Source organism: Etheostoma cragini, chromosome 16 (genome assembly GCF_013103735.1).
Source record: "Etheostoma cragini isolate CJK2018 chromosome 16, CSU_Ecrag_1.0, whole genome shotgun sequence".
In the NCBI taxonomy this organism is placed as follows: domain Eukaryota; kingdom Metazoa; phylum Chordata; class Actinopteri; order Perciformes; family Percidae; genus Etheostoma; species Etheostoma cragini.
Genome location: NC_048422.1, coordinates 12895945 through 12916984, shown reverse-complemented (window position 1 = coordinate 12916984; position 21040 = coordinate 12895945). Strand labels below are relative to the sequence as shown.

Genomic DNA, 21040 nt, shown 5'->3' with positions numbered 1-21040 from the left:
CTGTTGTCAGGTACAGTCAGCAATGTATTTCATGATGTTTGGTATTTTATCCCTTAAAAAAACGCTTTTTCATTTAATGTAACTCATAGATTTATGCACTCATCTACTCCAAACTGACACAATTAGACGATCAATTGATTAGTCAATCAACAAAAAATGTATCATAAGGAACTTTAATAAGTAATTAAATGTTCAAGTCACTTATGTGGTAAAAATTCACAGCAAACACTTGAGCTTGTTATTATGATTGGGTTTTGAACTGTTGGTCAGACAAAACAAGCTAGTTGAAGACGTGAATTTTTCAGGCAGTATTGGACATTTTATGGACTACATACAGTAATTACTAAGATGTTATTAGAAATCCTGTGTGGTGCAGTAATAACAGCTTGTTCTTCCACAGACACACAGCATTTGATGGATGTAAAGCATATGTCTCTTATGTTGCAGATGTACACCAAAACAAAATGAACACAAATTTCAGAGAGTTATATTATCAATTTATTACACATATGGTGTAATATACTGTACAGTGCACAGTGCATACCAGTGTTCTTTACCAATTTGCAGCTTATCACAAATACACATTTGATATTGTAAAAAATCAAGCTTTGCAGTACTGTAGCATTACATGACAGTGACATTCCATCACAGTTTCACAGAAAATGACATCATTTATAAGCGTAAAAATAAAGGCAAGTACACAGCAGACAATAAATAAACATGGCAGATTGCTAAATCCCATGGGCTGAACAGGAAGTCAATTTGAAAGCAGCAACAGTGCTAAGACCTTTAAAGGAAAGCTTCCTCCTCTTCAGAACTGAAACTAAAATGTCCAAACATCATGACACAGGCGGCGTTTTCCTACTCCTCCTGAGCAGCTGGCTCAGCCGTCGTCGGGCCGAGATTTTCTCAGATGAATGCATCTGTTGACTGTACAGAATGATAATTAATTGAACAGAACTGAAGCACGCCATTGTGGAAAGCTGGAAGCAGCATGTAAGCTAAGTTTCATGGAAAAATGGACAGAACGTTTAGGAGGTACAGAAACACAAACTGAAAATTAACTCCCACCAAAAGCCTCTGCTGTGAATTAGCTCTGGACCACTGCGTCAGTGTGGCCGGCTGCCATGTTAGAGCACCACACACGTTTTCTCAGAGCATTATTCATCATGTGAGATAAATAAAACTGCCCCTTACAGGTTACAGCTAAACATGCAAACTCTTACCCTTTTGTATCGCCCACTGCAGGCTCTTTTCTCAAAGACCCAAATTTTAATTTCCAGTTCCTTCCAGTTTTACTCGTCTCCTTTTTTTCATTCTCCTGAAAAGACACAATAAAATATTTGTAGGCCAAAATAATAGAACATTATAAGGAACAATAAGATATTTCTTATAAAACTCACTATAACAACATAAATTACATAATTAATAAATGTGATTCTTTAGCTGTGTTCATTAGTTACAGTACAACTGATGTGTTCATGTGTGTTGTGTTTTTATTGTTTTCTACCTGAATTTCATGGCCTTCCTCTGCCTTCTCCAGCAGGTCATCTGTCAGATGCTGCCCTCTGCAGTCTGCATTCAACCTTCCTGCGCCAAGCACGCGCACACACACGCGCACACACACACACACACACACACAATGTTTGAATATAAAACCACAAAAGCTGAAGATGGTAGATAGGAAACATGTAGAATGTAACTTACTAAATTGCAATGCTGTGATATTTGTGTCTGAAGCTGATCTCTGTCGAAAATGTCTGTAAGGATTACGCTGCCGGGGTTCACTGTGTTCTGCACTTTCTGTATCTTCAGGAATCTGACAAGAAGACACGGCCTCCTCAGCAGCTTTAAGGTCACTCTGACAGGTGTCGAGAGCATTAAAAAGAGTCAAGTGGTGGGGGAAACAAATTGTCATGGTTTAATTAATGCTACAGTAACACTCAGGCTGCAAGGAGACATCTTGTCATCGTCAGCAGCTTTGACAAGATCATGTCATGTTTATAAGCCCAGCGTGTTTTGGCAACCTTTCAATTGCCTTGCAAAGATGAAGGTACATGAATGTCTTCACCTGACTCACCTCCATGTCTTGAGGCTCCCACCGGGCATCAGTCTCCATCTGTAACGCTCGACTGTGCATCTGTTTTCTGGCAATTTCTTCTAATTTTTGGCACACATGCTCCAAGTAGCAGAACCCAGGACTCAGTCCGTTCCTCTCCTCCTCACCACGGTCCTGCACAGATCAAAAGATTCGTCTTATAGGATACAAGAGTGTGAAAGTTTTTTCTTCACTTCTGTTCTTTAAACACTTTTTCTATGGATGGAAATGTCGGTCGGTTGATCCACAAACTGTATATTTCCAAAAATATGTATGATGAAAGTATTACATCTACCAGATGGATTGTCATCATGTTTCGTACACACATTCATGTTGCCAAACGATGAATCCTACTTTGGTGATTCCATAAATTTTACTCTAGCGCCACCAGCAGGTTGACATGTGTGGTTTTTAGAGACATTTCTATCTATTGGATGGATTACTCTGAAATTTGACACAAACATGCATGTCTCCCTCGGGATGAATTGCAATAATTTGGGTGATTGTGCTTAGAGTTGCTTAGCAAATGATGAAGCAGTAAAAGAATACATCACAGTCCATATTGTCTTTAAATTTAATGTTTTGTCAAACCAACAATCCAGACCTGAAAGATTTTCAATTTATAAATGTAATGAATTTAGTTTGTTGATTGACTAACTTCAGCACTAACTAGAGTTGAATAGAAAATAACAGAACATAATTAAATAGACATGGATTAGAAATGTGTCAAAACCAGTTCATAACATAATTTGAAAATGTAATTTCACTGAAGATATTTTATGAGAGTTTGATATTTATAACATAAATCTGAGATAGGTAATTAAGTTGTTCCTTTGAACAGTAGAAATCCTTGGCCTGTTTACACAGAACCTCCAGATTTGTCTGACTGACTGATTGCTTCTCATTTACTACTAATACACGTTTGCATACAGTACAGTAGGTACTTTTGACCAAAATAATGAAAGTGTAATTTCATTTAATTACAAAAAGTATGTTGTCCAATTTGGTACTTAAGTCTACTTGACATTGTATAACCTCTTGGTGTTGCATTCATCAAAACCTGTAAACTCCGGCCCTCATACAATGAAACAGAGTGTATACACACACACGCACACACACACACACACACACACACACACACACACATAGACTGAAAAACAAGAAGGATTTAATAAGATGCAAACTGTACAGTTAATCCTGTTGTTTCAACACCTCTGTGTGCTGTCAGCATGAACTCATTTTCACACTGAGAACACTAACTCATTATCTTTTTTAGTCAAAATCCAACCTTTTTCCCATCATCTGGTCAACAACGAAAAAAAAAACAAAAACAAACAAACAAACAGACTGCTCAGCTGCCCTCACATATCTCCATCCATTCCTCTCATGCCTGTGGGCTTAAAGTCACCTGGGCAGACTGGTTTACAATCCCTCGAATCGCAGACAGACTCGTGACAGGTTGCAAGCTTGAAAGAGATCCTGTGTGAGTTACGACATGCCAGTCCTACTTTTAATTTGAGAGCAACTTTGTGAATGTGTGTCGCAACCCTTTAACTACGGTAAACACACACCTTTTTACACTTCTGTGGCTTTCTTTCCGGATTTTGTTTTTACGCTTACAAGCCTTCGCTGTGCAAGACCATGCATGTTACAGTGAAACTGATGTAATCCAGAAACTATCTCCAGCCCCTTTCAAAGAAAAGAAACCGAAATCAGCCACACTATGAAAGTGTTTTTATCTCTCCCATACATTTCTCTGACAGTGTAACTTTGCAAATTAAGATTTTTGCAAACAAAACGAACAGAGAGCCTATACAAGATGATGATTTTTTCATCAATTGAACTACTGAACTGCGTCATCCCTGTTTAATAATAATCCAATGTATATGCCGATAATAGTACAACTGCCACAGGGGACATTTTTCTGCTGTGAGAAGTAGATTTTCCTTGATTTGTTCACTTTAACATTTAATATTTACGATAATATTTTTAAAACAGGACTTTTACTTGTAACAAAGTTTGTTGACTGTGTGATGTTACAGTAGTGCTTTTACTTAAGGAACTAAAGACTTCTTCCAGCACTCCAGTTTGGTTTGGAACATGAACAGCATCTCACCTCCGCTCTTTTCTGAGCTAGCTGCTCATCACAAGTCATGAACATCCGCCTCATTTCTGACATCTGCCTCATGGACACTGATGGGTTAACTGTCCTCCTTAGGCTAAAACTTTCTGACCTTTGACCTCTAAGGACTAAGTCCGATGTGTGCCTTTTAGGTAAAAAAGATGCTTGAGGTGGTTGCCTGAGCATTCCATTCACTGTCACGGGCTCTCGGTTGTTCTTTGGACATTTCGCTTCAACCTTCTGTAGTGCTTGCTCCACTTTTAAGTGCAAGGCTGTGGAGTCCTCCTGAGCTCTGCTGGGACAGAGGCGCGGGGATGAGGAAGACACAGGAGACTGTGATGTTAAGGATGGAGTGAGTCCATCTACTTCTGTTTTTGGTGCAAATGTGTCCATTTCTGCATTATCTATAAAGACAGAGGAGAATGTAGCAGTAAAGGACGTAACAGAGCTGGCTGTCTCCACTCCGGAGTCCTCTGATTCTGTGGGCAGGTTTGTCCCCCCGTCGGTGGAAGGTGTAGTAGGATCTTCATCATTATTTCCAAGCCATGCTGAATCCAGACTCTGGTTTTCTTTAGTCACCCAAGCCTCCATGAGGTTTCCAAAGCTGCTGTAAAGATTCATCTTGCTTTTGTCCCTCGCAGCTCTGCTTGTGAACTGCAACAGGAAGAAGAAACCAGTTTACACAGCCTACATCTAGTCGTTGGCTGAGGTGATCTGTTGAAGTAAGATTCAAACCATCCCCTCTGATCCGCCTCTGCACCTTCACCACGCCTCTCCCCATCATTTGTCCTGTCACAGCGCAGAGCTGCATGTTCACACGAGCTCCTTCCTGTCTCTTAATCCTGGGAAAAGAGTGACTCACCTGCACTGTTATTTGAAATGTTTGATTTGTCCCCACACCTGTAAGAAATCCAAGACATAAAAAGTACAAGCCACGCCATGGACACACAGATTTAACGTGCATTCAAAGACAGAAGAATTATTTGAGATATAAAACTTCAGTTAAATAGTGCTTTTTAGCACAGAGGTGGTCTGAAGGGAGTAAAAACAAAGGATGTAAAATGACAACACGTCTCAGAACTGCCATTAAAAGGATTCCCAGAACTTTAGAACTCACTTCTATGACCTACAGGCCTTAACATGACCAATGCATTCATGAGTGTAAAGAATATGAGTGTGAGAATATGAGATGGGTAACATGATATGTTAAAATTACTCAATGGAAATGCAGCATTATGGTCTGTGTGTGACGTTTCCAACTGTTTCGTACGTTTCAAACATCTCATTTTTATCTGTCAGCGCAGGAATGCATAGAGTGGACACTCCTGTCTGCGGATATGATCTACATTCCCCGGCTTTGCAGTGGCAGCATATCATCCAACACACCGGATTGTTCACAATCCTGGAAACACAAAAGAGTTCTTTTGAGTCAGTGCCAGTCCTGATGAATGTTAACCATTGTACTTGTTTTTTCTCTCATTTGTTCAGATCTAATAAATCCCTGCTCATACAATAACCACCCACCCCCCTATACCTAACCCTACCTGTGATACTTAAACAAGTACAATTATTTTTTCCCCATTGATTTATGGTAGATAGGATGGGTCAGATGTTTTCAAGTCTTTGTACATCATACACATGCTTGTGTCAAAGCTACATTTAAGGACACTGAGGTCATTGTCTGTGTATATTTTTCATAAATAAACAATAGATATATGTTTCTGTTTTAGGATGCTTTTATGCAAATACATAAATAGATCAATAAAGTGGTGAGTAATGTTACACGGAATTCTAGGGGGACTTCATAAATAGTAAAAACACATGCACACACATACGATATATACTGTATACATGTAGATATATTTATATATATATATATACATATATAATACATATTTATTATTTATTTACTCATGTTATTTTTTTTGTCAGTGATTTCAGTATTTAAAAAATCCTAGTTTGAATTCCCTTGTGAACATTGCGGTCACTGTGAACGTTCCCTCTCCACACTGTTAGAAAGAAACCACGTTAAGTCACTAGAGGGCGTCCTTGAGCATTTTTCAAGAATTTCTATTTATGTATTTATGAAAAAGTTGCAACAAACAAGGGTTTGTTATTGCAAATTTTTAACCATTTTTAATTTTTTTTGTAATGACATCAGAAAAATACAACATTAGAGTATAGTGATGTGTTTTATTGTGTAGTGAGTCTGTCACACATTACTAAAAGCTGAGAACTCTGATAGTTCGAGGTGGTTCTACTGGTAATGGTAGTACTGCAATATTTGACACAAAAGTGGAGATTAAAATAGGCCAATGAGTAATGAAAGACTGACATTTACTGGTATGTTCAAATAATCCCTGATTTTAAAGTTATGTAATATCCTCGACTCTATTAGTATAGAAAACAATGGTAATGTTTCGGTGCACGCGTCAGTTTAACGACGTTGAGCTCCGTCGGTGTGTTTGTGTCTGATTCTCTGTAGCAACCAACAAACACGCCGCACAGGAGGGAGACCTGAACAGGACCAACATGGAAAAATACGCCCCCAAATTCAGCAAGGTTCTGATGACACCTGATCCACATTATGTACCGGGGTAAGTACCATCCTGACACCAGATCAGGTAAGAAATGATCATGTCATTTTAATACGGAGATCAAATTAAAATGAATTATGACTGCGCTCAGTTCAATGGCTGCAAGGGCTCTTTACTGTTAAATTATTACGATTCATGGGACAACATGTCAAATATGATGCAATGTGAAATTATAATACATTTATTATATTTATGTGTTATTTATGTATTTTGCAGCCTTATTTGTTACATTAGTATGTACTGCATTATTGAGTTAATTTGTCCACAAATAAAAGATTTATTATTTACTTCCTACTGATTGCCTCAGAATGTGTGTTAAATCAGTTAAATCTAAATGTAGCCTACTTAAATGACATCCTATTGTTTCCTATTGAAAAACCGCTGCTGAGGAACAGTAGATGCTGGAGTTTTGAGTTTGTGTTAACCCAACATTCCTTGTTGTGGTCAGGTATTCAGGGTATTGCCCCCAACTCAAGTACAACATGGGGAAGTCTTACGGCCAGCTCACAGCAGAACTGCTGACCAGTCCCGAGGTGAAACACTCTAATCATCTGGTCCTCCACACGGGTCACGGGCCCTCGACAGAGTCTGACGCCGGTGTGACACTGAGAAGCATCCCTGACAGTAACTTGAAGAAGATGATACCAGGATATACAGGTAGATATCAAATACTAACACACAGGGTCAACAAAAGTAACTGAACACCTCATGGAAAAGGATTTTACATTGGGGACATTTGGTACCCTTTACATGAATAATATGTTAGTTACCTGATGTAAAATTACTAAATGACAATGAGAACTATGTGTCTTTTAGTTATAATTGAAATCTGGCAATACACCTTTAAATATGTGAGCTTTCACAGCACAACTACATGAGACTAAAAGAACATGAGAATAATCTATTTCCAACTGCTAAATTATTAAGTATAGACGACCGGTTATGTGGAAAACTTGAAAATCAAGATAATGTGCACCAAACTGTGTTTGCAGTGGTGTTTTTTCAAAGTTTTTATACTCTTCATACCGTAAATTATCCAGAGTATAGTTGCAGGGAAATTGTTTCTGGAAAGGGATGTTGGTGTTAACATTTTAACTAGAACAGAAGAGCAAGGAGGCAGAAAAAGACAAATATCTCAAAAACTGAGCAAATAAAACCAAGATTGAACCAATCTTTTGACGTCCCTTGTTGCTGTTTTAGGCTTCATTCCAAAAAATCAGAACTACTTTGCCTGCAGCTACGCTGAAACAACTCGTAAAGCACTAACTGAGTTCTATGGGGACCAGCGGCAATCAACACACCTACCAGATGTTGTCAACTACACCAACCAACAGCTTGAAGTAACTTTCTCTCTCTCTTACACACATACACATGCTCTGGCTCTACCAGTCTCTCTCCCACTCTGTTGCCCAGAAGCACACGCATGTTTGTATGGTACCTGTGAATAGGTTCACTCTTGTTTAATTATCCATAGTGGAACTCCAGTGGAACTCTGCACTGTAATGTAATCCACCATGAAAAAGACTGAGAGGCAGAACTGGTCAGCTTTCCAGAAGGACCAACAACAGATTCAGCAGTTATGTCTCTGATATTCACATAAATTACCTTTTTAAGATTAAAGCCATAGTGTGTAGTTTTTGTTGCCTCAATGAGGAATTCTAAGTACCAACAACAAAACTGTCAGCGCTCATTTGATACAAGCCTTAAATGATCTTGATTGCGCACCATCCCCAACCCTCCACCAAGGACACAGAGGATAAACACAAAAAACATTTTCAGACTTTTCAGACGAGGTAATTATCTTCACTCGAGCTTCTGAGCGGGAAAGTCGATGGACGACACAATCTTCTGGACATAGCCATACTGAGAAATTCGTGGAGCTGAAAGCTTTGTAGCAACTCGTTTGGCAATGGCTTAACTGCAACAGATGTTTATTAATACAACAAAGGTTAAACTGTAATAAGAAGGGAATACCAGCAGTGTAATCAATTTTCTTATGGCACATGAAGTAAGCACTTAGTAAGTGATGTCATTTTTACTGCAATAGGTTTACAATAAACCTGTGTTTATGTAGACTTTTTGTGCGAATGATCTGTGAGTCATGCATGTTTTAATGGTTCTTTGTTATCTTTTGGCCCAGAGACCAAGAACCCCCTTGAAAGCAATCTCCAACAAAGTGATCACCTACGGGCCCTTGAAGTCCTTCACCCCCACTGAAAAACCGTACTTCATGGATGATGATAACCCGCGCAAGTACTTTATGTCAGGTACAACAGAGAACTTTAACAGTTGTTTCCAGTACAGTAACGTAGGCCTTAATCCTGCAATAAACCTGCTAGATCTCCAACTTTATTAGCCAGATATAGTTAACTTTGTCCGTCTGCTATTTAGTGCTGAGCAGGCAGGTTACAGTGGGGTTCTTAAAGGCTGGAAATGCAACTGTGCGGACAGCAAAAACATATATGTACAGTATGTGTATGTATACAATAGTGATACTGGCTTTATACTTTATCCTCTGCATAATATGCCAAATAATTCCTACAAAAACTCCAGCAGCTCACTGAGTGATGTATCTTATAGGTTTTACAGGACATGTGCCACAATCTCGTTTCCTAATTGGCAAAGGTTTCCCCATCACTACCAATCGGGCACTGATCCAGTTTGGGAAGCAGCAGCAGACTGACCCCTCATCCCAGGTCATCCCAGGGAGAAAGGAAAGTACAATAACTCCCATGCCCACTATCTATCCATCAAACGGAGGTGTAGTGCCGTCATTTACAGGACATATCCCAGGTCAGTGTCAGTGTTGGCAATACATTTCACATTACAAGGGCTTGTGGTCTGCTATTTTATAATTATAACTTATCAATTAAAATCAAGTTCAAGAATTTCTAACTCTACACCATCCCATAGGATACCGGTTCATGTATGGACAAACCTTTGGCCAACTTTCCCAGAATGCACTGGAAAAGAGCCGCATGAAGAGGATCCTTCAGTCAAAGTAATGAAACCATCATACACTTGAAATAACTGGCAAGATAAAGTTGTGATATGAGGAGTCAAAACGTATCAGGAAGTCCTCACAATTCCATCAAAATAAATTGTGCTGGATTGCAAAAATATGTGGCACGTAAATAAACATTTGTACTAATTCCTGTTGGCATACAACAAGAAGTCTTTATTGACAGACTTTGATTGTCACTGGGCATTAGACAAAGCTTTCAGAGGTTGAGAAAATGACGCTGGGTGAAATAATTTCACAAACGTCACATTATTGCAATACATTAAAAATGATGTATCAACACATGTTCTGTTCCTTTCTCCTTCTTATCTAACCACCAGTCTCAAAATATACTTGAAACACATTTAAATACCTGAAACAGCCACAAGATGGCTTATATCTGTGCAACTCAACAAACTTCACTGGAAGACATACTATTGTATATAGCTAACAATTCCACACATTTTAAATTTCAGTGCCAGAAAATGTCCAAAAACCTAACTTTACCTGGAAGTTAAGAGATATAGGAAGCACTGAAGCACCTATTGTATGTTTAACTCATGCACTTACAGTAAATCCATGCTGGGAATCTGCTCAAGAAAGCAATTACTGGAACTTTAACACCCCTGACAATCCACAAGGCTGGTGGAGCATATTTCGCACTAGTAAGCGTGTATTTCTTTCTATTTTCCCGCCTATATATGAAAGGTACAGCTATGGAGAGAATGACAGTGTAAAATGATAAATGAGATAGTTTAGCACCACAAGAATGTCAAACAGTCTAAAGCAGGTCAAAATTCATATTTTTATATGTAGGCCTATCAGTATTCATATGATTGATATTTGCCACAGGAAGTGAAAAGAAAAAGTTATTCCAGAGTGCAATTGCGAATGGAGGAATTGGCCCTCATTCGTTAAGCCATTTCCGAGAGAAAAGCTCAGGTTCTACTGTGGAAATGATCCAGCAGCCTCTTCTGACCACATTCATTCACAAGCTTTATCTCACTCTTAATATTTGGGCAAAAATTACAAAATTATTCAACAGAGGGACATTTTCAGTTCGAGAGCCAGTTGCACCAGGTGATCTCAAGTTCAAACTGAGCTCACGTAGACTCAGTCTTTATTAAGTGGAGATTAATGTATCACTAAATTAAGAACAGGTTGCACCACACAAACTAGTTCTTACATACAGATTCATTGTCACTGCAATATTTACACCCAGTGTAAGTAACTTCCACGTGTAACTGCAGCGTTGTTTAACCAACTTACAAAATGAACATTAGCTTGCTAGCATATGACCTGTTGAAGATTGAAAAGTAAGAGATAATATGAAATATGGTCGATGTTTCTAAATGCGGTTTAATAAAGACGTAAACTATGTAAATTACATTTAATAAACATAACAGAATACCTCGAATTACTAAAAGGTATGCTGATTAAACATAACTAAAACGACTAGCTAAAAAGCCTCTGTTAGATTATTGAATACTTATTCTAAACTACATAAATACTACTAACTCTAAAACCAGTTCTTTCCATGCAAAATATATTACAAACTAATACCAACATTTACAAATGGTAAACAGACTTAATGTTTAGACTTGACCATAAAATGGTTATTTTTGCCAGTTATGCTATAGCTTGTGATGTTACAGCAACTTCCTGTTTACATAGTTGTTTGCTTTTGATTGGACAGCGCAGCAGATGTTGCCTTGACTAAAATCTTCACTAGTTAAGACATTCCTTTAGTTTTAATGGTGCAACCGGATTTATTTTGAAATTAGCTAATAGTTAGCCTACTAAGCACTTACAAACGACAAACAAACTTAGCAATGGATTTACGAATAGCTGGTGCAACGCAAAGTTGGATGTATAGCCTAAGGGCTTGTATTTTTTATTTTTTAATAATCCTGTATTTTATGTGCTTTCTGATTAGTTCAGCACTGTGTATGTATTATCATGCAGTTAAGACTTTTTGTTATTACAGGAAATGGGGTCCACTCTCTCCTCCACCCACAGAGAGTTTAGTTTTCAGCAGTCCTTCTTAGTCTGAGTTCCTCCTAGCTTCAATGACCTGATGGATTGAGCCAACAGTCCAAGCTGCGATCTGTCAAAATGCAGCCATTGTGATGGTCGCCTGTACCTATGAAAGCAATGATATAGAGGTATTGGTTATGAGTAGAGAGTCACAGTTCCAGTCTTCCATCAATCTCAAATCACAAATCAATCAAAAAATAGGCTTAGTAAGAAAATCAAAAAACAAAATATATGTGTAGTTATGGTTGCATTGCTCATGGCTGTTTCTTACCTTCTGGTTTGTGCTCCACTGTGAAACTGAGAATCTGTCTCTGTCCTGGTGGACATATCAGCTGCTCCAAACAGTTTGGCCCAGCGCAGCGCACCCTGACATGGACTCTCAGCTTGGACACAAGTAGATGTAACTGGGGTCTCATTGTCTTTCTCTCCACTCTTCTCTTCTTGCCTACTGTCCATACTTATTTGAGACCAATTATCCACATAATTCTGGCTACAGTCTTCCCCTTCAATCACACCATCCATAAGGTCAGGCTCTCTTTGCCACCACTCTGGAATAGGCGCTACGAATGGACTCCTGTTTGTCTGCATCCCTCCGCAATCTTGCCTGATGTAATTCTTAGAACTGAGAGACTCTTGGAGATGCGGACCGGTCTGGTGTGAAATTTTAGTCTGCTGACTGTAGCTGCTCGCTACCTTTTTGTCAGCTTGCAGTAGTGGCCAGCTGGTCACTAGGAGGGCTGAGCACGGCGGAGGCGGAAAAACACCCTGCTCCTCCACACAAAGCTGTCTGTTACGTAACAGTCGGGGCTCCAAGAGCAAGTTGAGGTCAAACGGCAACACAGACAGCGGCTGCAGCAGAAGTAGAAGCTCCTGAAACAAGGGCTGACACTGACCCAGTGACATGGACAGGAACCCCCAAGAATGGTAGTATGTTGTCACCACATCTGTGGAGACAGTAACGGGTGTGAATGCACAAAGCTCCATATGCAATAATATTGTGTAATTGAGGCATTAATATTATACTGTAGATCCCACTGCTCTTCCTGACAACAAACACCCTTTGCAGCATTTAAGTTTTATTTTTTGCAAGATGGTAGGGGAAGACTCATCCCTGATTGGCTCGCCCTGACATTCTAACCCTAACCGTAACCCATCCCACTCCTCTTGCCTGTACATAACCCTCCTCTTGCCTTAACTTAACCAACCCAACTAGAGCAGACAGTGAGTACTAGCCATTCGGGGATGAGTTCCCTACTGTATATACATTCATGAGTCTTACCCTACTACCCTGCAACAAATAAAATCGCGGCCAGGAGTCCATGTTTGTGCGAGATACCAGAAACCCAATCATTTTAGGACCTATCCCCTGACTAAAGGGGTTTCCTGCCCCTAACGACTCAAGGTCAAAGTCTAACCTTAACCAAAGCAGTGGGATCCATAATAATGCAAAATTGATTTAAATGTTAACATCAGCATGCTAACATGGTCACAATGACAATGTTAACATGCTAATTCTGAGACTTCATTTTTGACCTTAGAAGCAACAGCCTGACAACGACAAACAGCTTATTTAAAGGTCCACTTTTCGAGACCTTTCAGGCCCATCACAGCATTCCTCCGAAGCTCCCTTACCTGTTACAGATAACAACTGAGATAAGATTTTTTTTTAAGATGCTGGACTTTAGCAGGTTAATGTTTATCATGCTCACCAGCTCATGTTAATTAATTCTGAAGAGAGCATGAATATTTGTATTACATTTCATGACAGTCCTTTCAATTATTGTTAAGTTATTATGTGTGGACCTTTTGACATTGTGCTTAGCTGCTAGTAAAGAATATTGAGTGTGTGCTCACCTTTTTGACTCTGAAGGTGACTGAGCCAGAACTCCAAAGCTCTCAAGCTGAAAGAAAGCAAATTACCCCAAAAAAAGATGAATGCTTATATGTGCAGTCATTTCATCTACCTTGACTAGTGAGATCAAAGGTAATCTTACTTAAGCAGGCCCATGATGAAGGCTCTTAGTCTCATACAGTGACTGCTGAGCTGGGGACATTGTGTGATTTTTGAGATCAGGGTGTGGAGGACCCTGGTAGATGGACCTGTTGCAGACAGAGAACACGGAAGTTCATCAAAAAGCCCATAACAGTGTACCCCAAACAATGCTGTTCCACCAGTACATCAAGCAAGTTCATTCAAGTACATTTTCTTTGAATCACGATCACTCTAGTCACATTTACCGATCCTGGTAGAGACCTCCACCACGCTCCAGGAGTGGTTGCGGCGCTGTCCGATGATAAAATCCAGTTTGTGATCCCTAAGACCGTCCTCTAAAATATTTTGAATTGCTGGACACAGATGTTCCAGGGCCAGACCGGCAATTGTGGGACTGCAAGAGCTGTTACCCAAACGCATCTGTGGCAGAAGAAAAGAAATATGATTCCTTGCTGACACAAGTTATTTGACTCCAGTCCTACAATGTAAGTAATATCAGTTCAAGCTGCTTAGCTCTGCCAAATTCAAACCTTTTCGTCAGGGTCTCTGCTGCTGCCGAAATGAGCCATGATCAAATCCACCGCTGTGCTCACAGACCTCAGCAAACCTAGGGACATTGGACAAGGAAAGAGGTTGGACAAGCTGAAGTTATACTAAATGCTTCATACATTGTTTGGGCGGAGACAAAGCATTGATATATTTACATGTATAATAAATGTGATAGATTTCGAATCCATATCCTTATTTCAGTTATGTGTATTATTGATTGCTAGAAGTCTTTTTTTCATGAGACAAACAGAAAATGTCTGCTGGTGTGGTGGTATAACTTGTTGCCAGTACAAATCTTGTTTCTTGAATTTTCTATTTTATTGCAGTATGCCTAGCCTTGTCCTTCTTGTTTGAAGACACTTATTTCTCAAACATTCTTTAAATATGATAGTTTGTATTGGAGTCAGGTTGAAGTTATGATACTGCACAGTCATGTTTTACTTGTTTTAAGAAAATAAGACAAAATTTGCTCAATAAGACTTTCACCTCACTAACTGGGTCAGTGCATAGAAACATGAGAGATAACGTTCAGGGTTCATTATCATATTGCGGTAATGCAAATGTGAAAGTGAATCAAAGATGTCCATTTTAGCGGTGTTCGTCATTCACTTGCTTTCCCTGCCTTTCTTTTTTCATCTCATATTGGCTAGCCTCTGCAAATGTCACAGTAAATTCTTTATGCATGTTGATCCTGCCTGCAGTGCTGCATCACACTGACTGTCCACCATGTTGTTGATTATCCATCACAAAAGATTCACATTTATACAATCAACTTTTCCCCAAATGGCCCATATGGTAAAATAAAATGAATAGGTGTGTTTATAAATCATTAGCTCAACTGCATCATTCTCCCTGTCACCTTCTCTGTTGCAGTCACACACACATAGGCTACAGAGCAGAAGGCTCAGCCAATCCCGTGCAGGGAGAGTTAAAAATAGGTCATGTTTGAGAGGAAGCCCCTTCAGGGTATTGAAGGCACTACTGCAGCACAGTGAGTTTTTATTGCTGCTCTTTACAGCCCATCACTGGATAGACAATCCAATCAAGAAGGAATCCAGTCATTGCTGTTACTGAGTCACTTAAATCTATGGCATGTAGTGTTTTCAACATGTTTTCCAGAAATTGATATTAGTCATTTATTGGCCTCACCTCTCCTTTGAAGATGGCTGATAGACATGGACTCATAAGATGTATCAGGTGAGAGACAGAACTCGGTGGGCGGCCTGTCACTCAGGATCAGAGATTCACTTGGATGACTCTGACTTGGCTTCCCACTGAGCCCTGTGGACTCCTGTGTTTGCGGCCCAGACGCCAAGGAAAGCAGACAACTCAAAGAGGAAAGTGGAGCAACCGAGGAGAGGGCAGCTGTAAAACTATTGTTAAAAAAGACAGAGTCAGATGCAGGTGCAGCTCGGTACTGAGGGAACTTGTTTTTTGGTTGTACGGTTGTGGGAGGAGACAGGGACACCTGCAAGTTTGGGTGATGAGCGTCAGCGGTTAAGAGTAAAGTGGGTGGTGTATGAGAGAATACTGGATGGTGGGAGGTGTGGGTCTTATTGGGACTTTTAAGCTCAGTGTTGGTATGGCTCTGCTCAGGGGCGAGGGTAACAAGGTCCTGGTAGGTAGGATTTTTAACAAGTTTGGACCGATTTGGTGCTGAAAACAGGTTTAAAAAATTGGTAGTTTGAGTTTTGCCTGAGTACGGGCTTGTTTCATCCTGCTCTTGGTCCAGTGTGGGCTTTGACCTGCTTTGAGTTGGATTCAGGCTGCTTTTTGATGTACATGGACTTTGGTGTGCTTGGATTCTGCTGGACTGGCTCCATGCACATCTGCGGCTGAAGCACTCTGGACTCGGTGTGCAGGTGGAGCAGGTGTCAGAGCTCGAAGGAGCCTCCAAGAAGATAGGGCAGTGGTTGCCCATCGGTGATGACTGAAGATTAGAAAAGCATTGACTGTGTTTGCCCTTGAACTTGAGGCCTGGTTGGGAGCTACCCGACTTGCTGCTCTTCTGATTTATGTACTGCTCTAGAAGACAGCCCAAGTGTTGGGTCCGGGGTTGGCCTGTGGGGACCAGAACAAAGGGCTGGATGGGCAGCGAGGTTGGCCTCTGGGCTTTTCCGTAGCGCACCACTGCATTTTCCATTGAAAATGCTCCTGAGATGGAAGTAGAGGGTAAGAAAAGCAGTTGGAACAGATGTTAGATTTACTTGATACTTAACACAAATGGTTTTATTTTTTTCTGATTTGCATGTTTTGCTCTCTCCCTTAAAAAAGCAATCAGCAACTCATTGCCTTACCCTTCTCAGTATCACAAAGCTCCTGGTGCAGAATCATAGATGGCTGTGTAGACACAACGCTTGTGCTTTGGCATTTACTGCTATGTGGGCTACAATGGCTGGGGCACAATGAACAGGTCGTGTCGAAGAGGTCTTGGATGCTTCGTGTATATTTCTTCCTGAAGAGGGTTTCTTCAGTGGAGGTGGTAGCAACTTGGTAATCATTGGTCGGAAACTGAGAGCAGTCAAATCCAGCACTGCACTGTGTGTAGGAGAACGTCTTTTCATCAATCTCCTGATGCTGATACAGAAAAGACAGAACCGCTTTAGGTTTACACAACCAAATCACATACTTGATAATTGACAAGATGTTGTTAGAATTATATAACAAGAGACTCTTTATAATGGAGTTTATACTGTAACTAATGGCTTCAATCCTTAACTAATACTTTATGGGTCAGGGATAAGCTGTGTTGTACAGTAAACCATTAATACATACGTTCTAAAAAGACATCAAGTCTGCAGTAGCAACTGTTAAGACTATTTATTATAATATATCAAGTCTATAGAAAATCTTAATATGTTTCTAATAAATGGATATTGATGTGGGTGCTGCAGCTGTTTTCCATAGGTTAAGTGTTCAAACATTCCATTAGAGGTAACTACTCCATTAACTTAAGAGCTAGCTAAAAAGATAAAGTAAGACCATAGTTTCTCAAATGAATGACTTATGACTGATCTATAAAGCATTAGTGTGTGATTTATTAACCACTAATAAAGTAAAATGGTACCGAGACGTTAAAATCTTGTAAGAAAGGTAATGTTCATACTTCAGAATACAATACATACTATGTCTTTGTAAACGTATTTCATTCAATTGTGTTATTTCCTCTTTCTCATATTAAATGGTCGCTAATACCTATGTCATCTAATTCTGTACTGAGAGAAGAGCTGTTTAATTGCAACGTTACCTTCTTGACTTCTTTGTATTGTCCTTCCTTCATATGATCATTAAAGAGGTGCTCAGAGGGAGGGAAGGGGCTACTTCTGATCTGACCCTCGGGGCAGCTGGTGACGCTGGACCAGGCTGGACTGGGCGACTGGGAGGAAAGGTCACAAGTTACAAGCTTGTAGTACTTCTGGTTGGTCCCCATGGCCAAAGTTGCCTGGCTTTGGAGACAGGCGGCCAGGTCTGATACCTCCAGTGAGGACAGACCCGGGGGAAGCGGCTCCAGGGAGTAAAGATTGCAGTTGGAGTCAAGGCCCTGAGGAGACCAGCAGGAAGCAGAGGGGGACATGTCAATCTCCTCTTTAGGGGGACACTTAACTGTCATGTCATCATGTTGGAAGTCCTTGGCTGGAGTCTGAGGAACTGGTTGGAGGTTAAGGAACACAGATCCCTCAGATGACTGACAGGGGTGAATTGCGGGACTGCTGAGGTCATTAGGCGTGGCAGGTTTGTTGCTCCGGTTATAGATAGTGCAGAAGTTAACCAAGACGCCATCAGAGCTGTTACAGGAAGAGTCGCTGACATACTCTGTGTGAGTGTTGGAGAACAGCTCTGGGGAACATTTGTGTTGGCTGAAGATGCTACAGGACATGTTATCTATCAGTCTGTCTGAGTCCTGCTCTTCATAAGCCATCAATGCAATGCCAGATCTGCTCACACAGGAGCACCGGCATTCAGTCTGCAGTGAGTCCGGCAGGTGAGGCTGATTAGAGAGCCACTCTTGGTCACTCTCAGTACCCAACCCGGTCCCTTCATTGCCCCATTTGCTGTCCATGTCCCCTTGGGCCATTGTATAATTGTTGGCACCATCATTTAGAGGCCAGTTGGAATTTCCATGCAACACAAAAGAGGAGTCCTCATGATATCTGTGCAGATTATCTCCACCATTATCTTCATCTTCCTCATCCTCATCTAACCCTGTTTTGGGAAGGAAGGAGTTGTGTGACCGCAGACTGTCTCTCGCTCCAGAGCTTTCCTTCTTAAGATGGGAACTTGTCTCCTCTGGTGATGAGTTGGAGTCGTACCTCCCGCTGCTGTCAATGCCCCCTTCCTCCTCGGCTCGGTCCTCGTTGAGACTACCGTAGCTGTTAGAAACACGTCTTCGTGCAAAGGCGTGCTCTTGGTTCAGTGAGTCTTGCTCTGGGAGGGACAGAGCTCGGGTCAGACCTACTGAGCACAGCCGGCCGGGCCTCTTGGCCGAGCTGCACAGGGCCTGGAGAGGAAGTTGCCAAGTGGAAAGCTGGACCACAGGGAAGTGGCATGCTATCAGGGTGTCCCCTGAAAGACCAGATGCTCCAATCATACTGCTGAAACGGCCTGGACCATGGACACTGTCTCCATGTTCCTATAATGAAATACAGAAAGAATAAAATTGAATATAATCACTTATAAGTAGAGCATGGTGATTGTTTGGACCATAAAGACATGTTCGAATGCTGCAAGCAAATAATAATCAGGATAAATTGTTTGTTGTTGGTTTCTGCCTGTGAATCATTTCCTTCTGCATCTACTTCTTGATTTTTGGACTCATCGACCCACCTAACTCTAATTCTGTGAAAGGCTTAAAGTCTCAGTGCATCTTTATTTCTGAAGTAAAATCATCCCAACAAAATAGAAAGGATAAAAACATAACATCAGGCTACTGCTGTCAGAGTCTACTCCCTCACTTACACCACTGGCCCTCCAGTCAAAGTCCTACTAGTGCTGTCTGCTCCTGGCCCTCAGCCCAGCCTACCCGGCTCCATAATTCAGTCAACCATAAATAAACCCCTCCTCTCTCTCCGCCTGGGCCAACCACCGTCTCTCAGTTACTCAGCTGCTCTGTAACTAGGGCAGCTGCACTGCAGAGATGCTCCGCTGGCACAGCTAAGAGTAAATACACTTTCACATCAGTTTAGTTAATTCAACGTGCTCCACCATATTCATACACATTGCTCCTGATTTTAAAGACATTGATAATATTAATACTAATAATAATACTAATAATAATGATCATCATGCCTTCATGGAACACAACTATTACTATAAACAAAAGTAATTACAAAGCACATTCAATATTTAAAACTGGAGATTGCTGACGACGTTCAGTCATTACATAATCCTTGTAATTATTTGTAATGATTAAAATTGCTAGGATACCACCGCACACCATTTCCTGACATATGCCTTCAGCAGTGTAACATAGTCCTGGTGCGGGTGTGTTGTGCATTTACACTGGAATCATGTTCAAAAATTCAAAATTTTAGATGCAACATCCTCTGTTGCCAGACATTGTCTGGGGCTTTATGTCACACATCAAGCAGCCATCAGTTCATAGACGTCACACGGCTGTGCAACTGTCTTGTCATAATGTGGGTAAAAAAACAACATCTGTTGCAGATCACCAAGAAGAGGTAATCCTCTTTATCATCCCATTTCTATAGTAAACAACATCCTTACCATGACAACAAAATACAATAGGTCTAGTAAACAAATCAAATGTGCTCATAAGCAAAAATATCAATCTGCTCACTTTAAAAATAAAAGTGGCTGTGGCTTGGTTGTGGGACTTTCTTCAGAGCCCCTAATTCAAACAACAACATGTAAAAATAATAATTCTGCCCTACAGCACATCCATATATTGCACATATTTTATATGATATATATGTGATACATTGCAATATTTATATTCTAGTGTGGCTAGCCATTAAGCTATTTAAACAAGAAGAATATTGACGGGCACCCATAGTTTGCTCTACAGCAGAGCTCAGAGAAGGTAAGTAATCATGGTGTTACCACTGAACCTCGAACTGCTCCAAGTGTTTCTGTGTTTGGATGAAACCATCTGATTACCTTTGTCTAAATAAATCAATGTGTTGTCATTTGATTATGAAGAAGTTGAAGTAATAATAATAGTGATAAGAAAAAGTAATAATTCAATCTACACAGCTTTATGTCAATCCAGTCTCTTGTAATGTCATATGAGGGACACTATAGTAGTGCTCGAGGGGATAGCATTACATTGATTCTTTTTGTATCCTGTCCCCGCTTATTTTCATCAGTTCAATACTACAGGAAAGTATGCATGTTATTACTGCTTGGAGGTCGCCTAACTTGCAGCTCTGTCCTCTGGGTACTGGAGCACACTGAGATGGTTGTGATTAACGGAGCTATTTCACTGGCAATGTCTGTCAGGTCAAGTCAGCCATCTCACATGAGGAATGGGACTCTGTGGTTCTGTGGAAGCAAAGAGTCTGAGGTCCCCTGTTGTGAATGAGAGATGTTAGTGTGTTGAGTTTCCTTATGAAAATAAGATATTCAAAGTGGCTAAAGTACAACAAGAGATGCACACATGCCAAAAGAACCACCCATGACAGAA

The 21040-nt window shown here is 40.5% G+C and overlaps 3 protein-coding genes across 6 annotated transcripts in view; 1 reads left to right on the top strand and 2 right to left on the bottom strand.

Annotated features, from left to right (window-relative positions):
• Positions 1–179: 179 nt before the first annotated feature.
• si:dkey-106l3.7 lies at positions 180–4931 on the bottom strand. 2 transcript variants are annotated; one of them, XM_034896394.1, is made up of 6 exons: positions 4215–4931; positions 2081–2233; positions 1708–1879; positions 1535–1590; positions 1227–1321; positions 180–930 (listed from the first exon to the last, which is right to left on the bottom strand). In XM_034896394.1, the coding sequence occupies exons 1-6, from the start codon at positions 4839–4841 to the stop codon at positions 840–842; spliced, it is 1194 nt and encodes a 397-aa protein (XP_034752285.1). In that variant the 5' UTR covers positions 4842–4931; the 3' UTR covers positions 180–839. The 2 variants fall into 2 exon arrangements, with proteins under 2 accessions (XP_034752285.1, XP_034752284.1); XM_034896393.1 differs by having other exon boundaries at positions 182–930; positions 1511–1590; positions 4215–4930.
• A 1550-nt stretch (positions 4932–6481) lies between these two features.
• fam166b (family with sequence similarity 166 member B) lies at positions 6482–9939 on the top strand. Of its 2 annotated transcripts, none has more exons than XM_034896591.1 (7): positions 6482–6515; positions 6706–6817; positions 7266–7474; positions 8018–8157; positions 8958–9084; positions 9443–9610; positions 9731–9939. In XM_034896591.1, the coding sequence occupies exons 2-7, from the start codon at positions 6753–6755 to the stop codon at positions 9820–9822; spliced, it is 801 nt and encodes a 266-aa protein (XP_034752482.1). In that variant the 5' UTR covers positions 6482–6515; positions 6706–6752; the 3' UTR covers positions 9823–9939. The 2 variants fall into 2 exon arrangements, with proteins under 2 accessions (XP_034752482.1, XP_034752481.1); XM_034896590.1 differs by having other exon boundaries at positions 9398–9610.
• Positions 9940–9974: 35 nt separating this feature from the next.
• LOC117959436 (iporin) overlaps positions 9975–21040 on the bottom strand; it is an 11680-nt gene continuing 614 nt past the window's right edge. Inside the window, exons 2-10 of one of the 2 annotated variants that reach the window (XM_034896588.1) lie at positions 17645–19027; positions 16695–16974; positions 15547–16551; positions 14379–14455; positions 14088–14268; positions 13850–13955; positions 13710–13756; positions 12127–12799; positions 9975–11961 (exon numbers count right to left, since the gene is read on the bottom strand). In XM_034896588.1, coding sequence (XP_034752479.1) covers positions 11850–11961; positions 12127–12799; positions 13710–13756; positions 13850–13955; positions 14088–14268; positions 14379–14455; positions 15547–16551; positions 16695–16974; positions 17645–18985 — 3822 coding nt within the window. In that variant the 5' untranslated portion in view covers positions 18986–19027 and the 3' untranslated portion in view covers positions 9975–11849. The remainder of the gene's footprint in view (positions 11962–12126; positions 12800–13709; positions 13757–13849; positions 13956–14087; positions 14269–14378; positions 14456–15546; positions 16552–16694; positions 16975–17644; positions 19028–21040) is intronic. The other variant, XM_034896589.1, reaches the window with a different exon arrangement.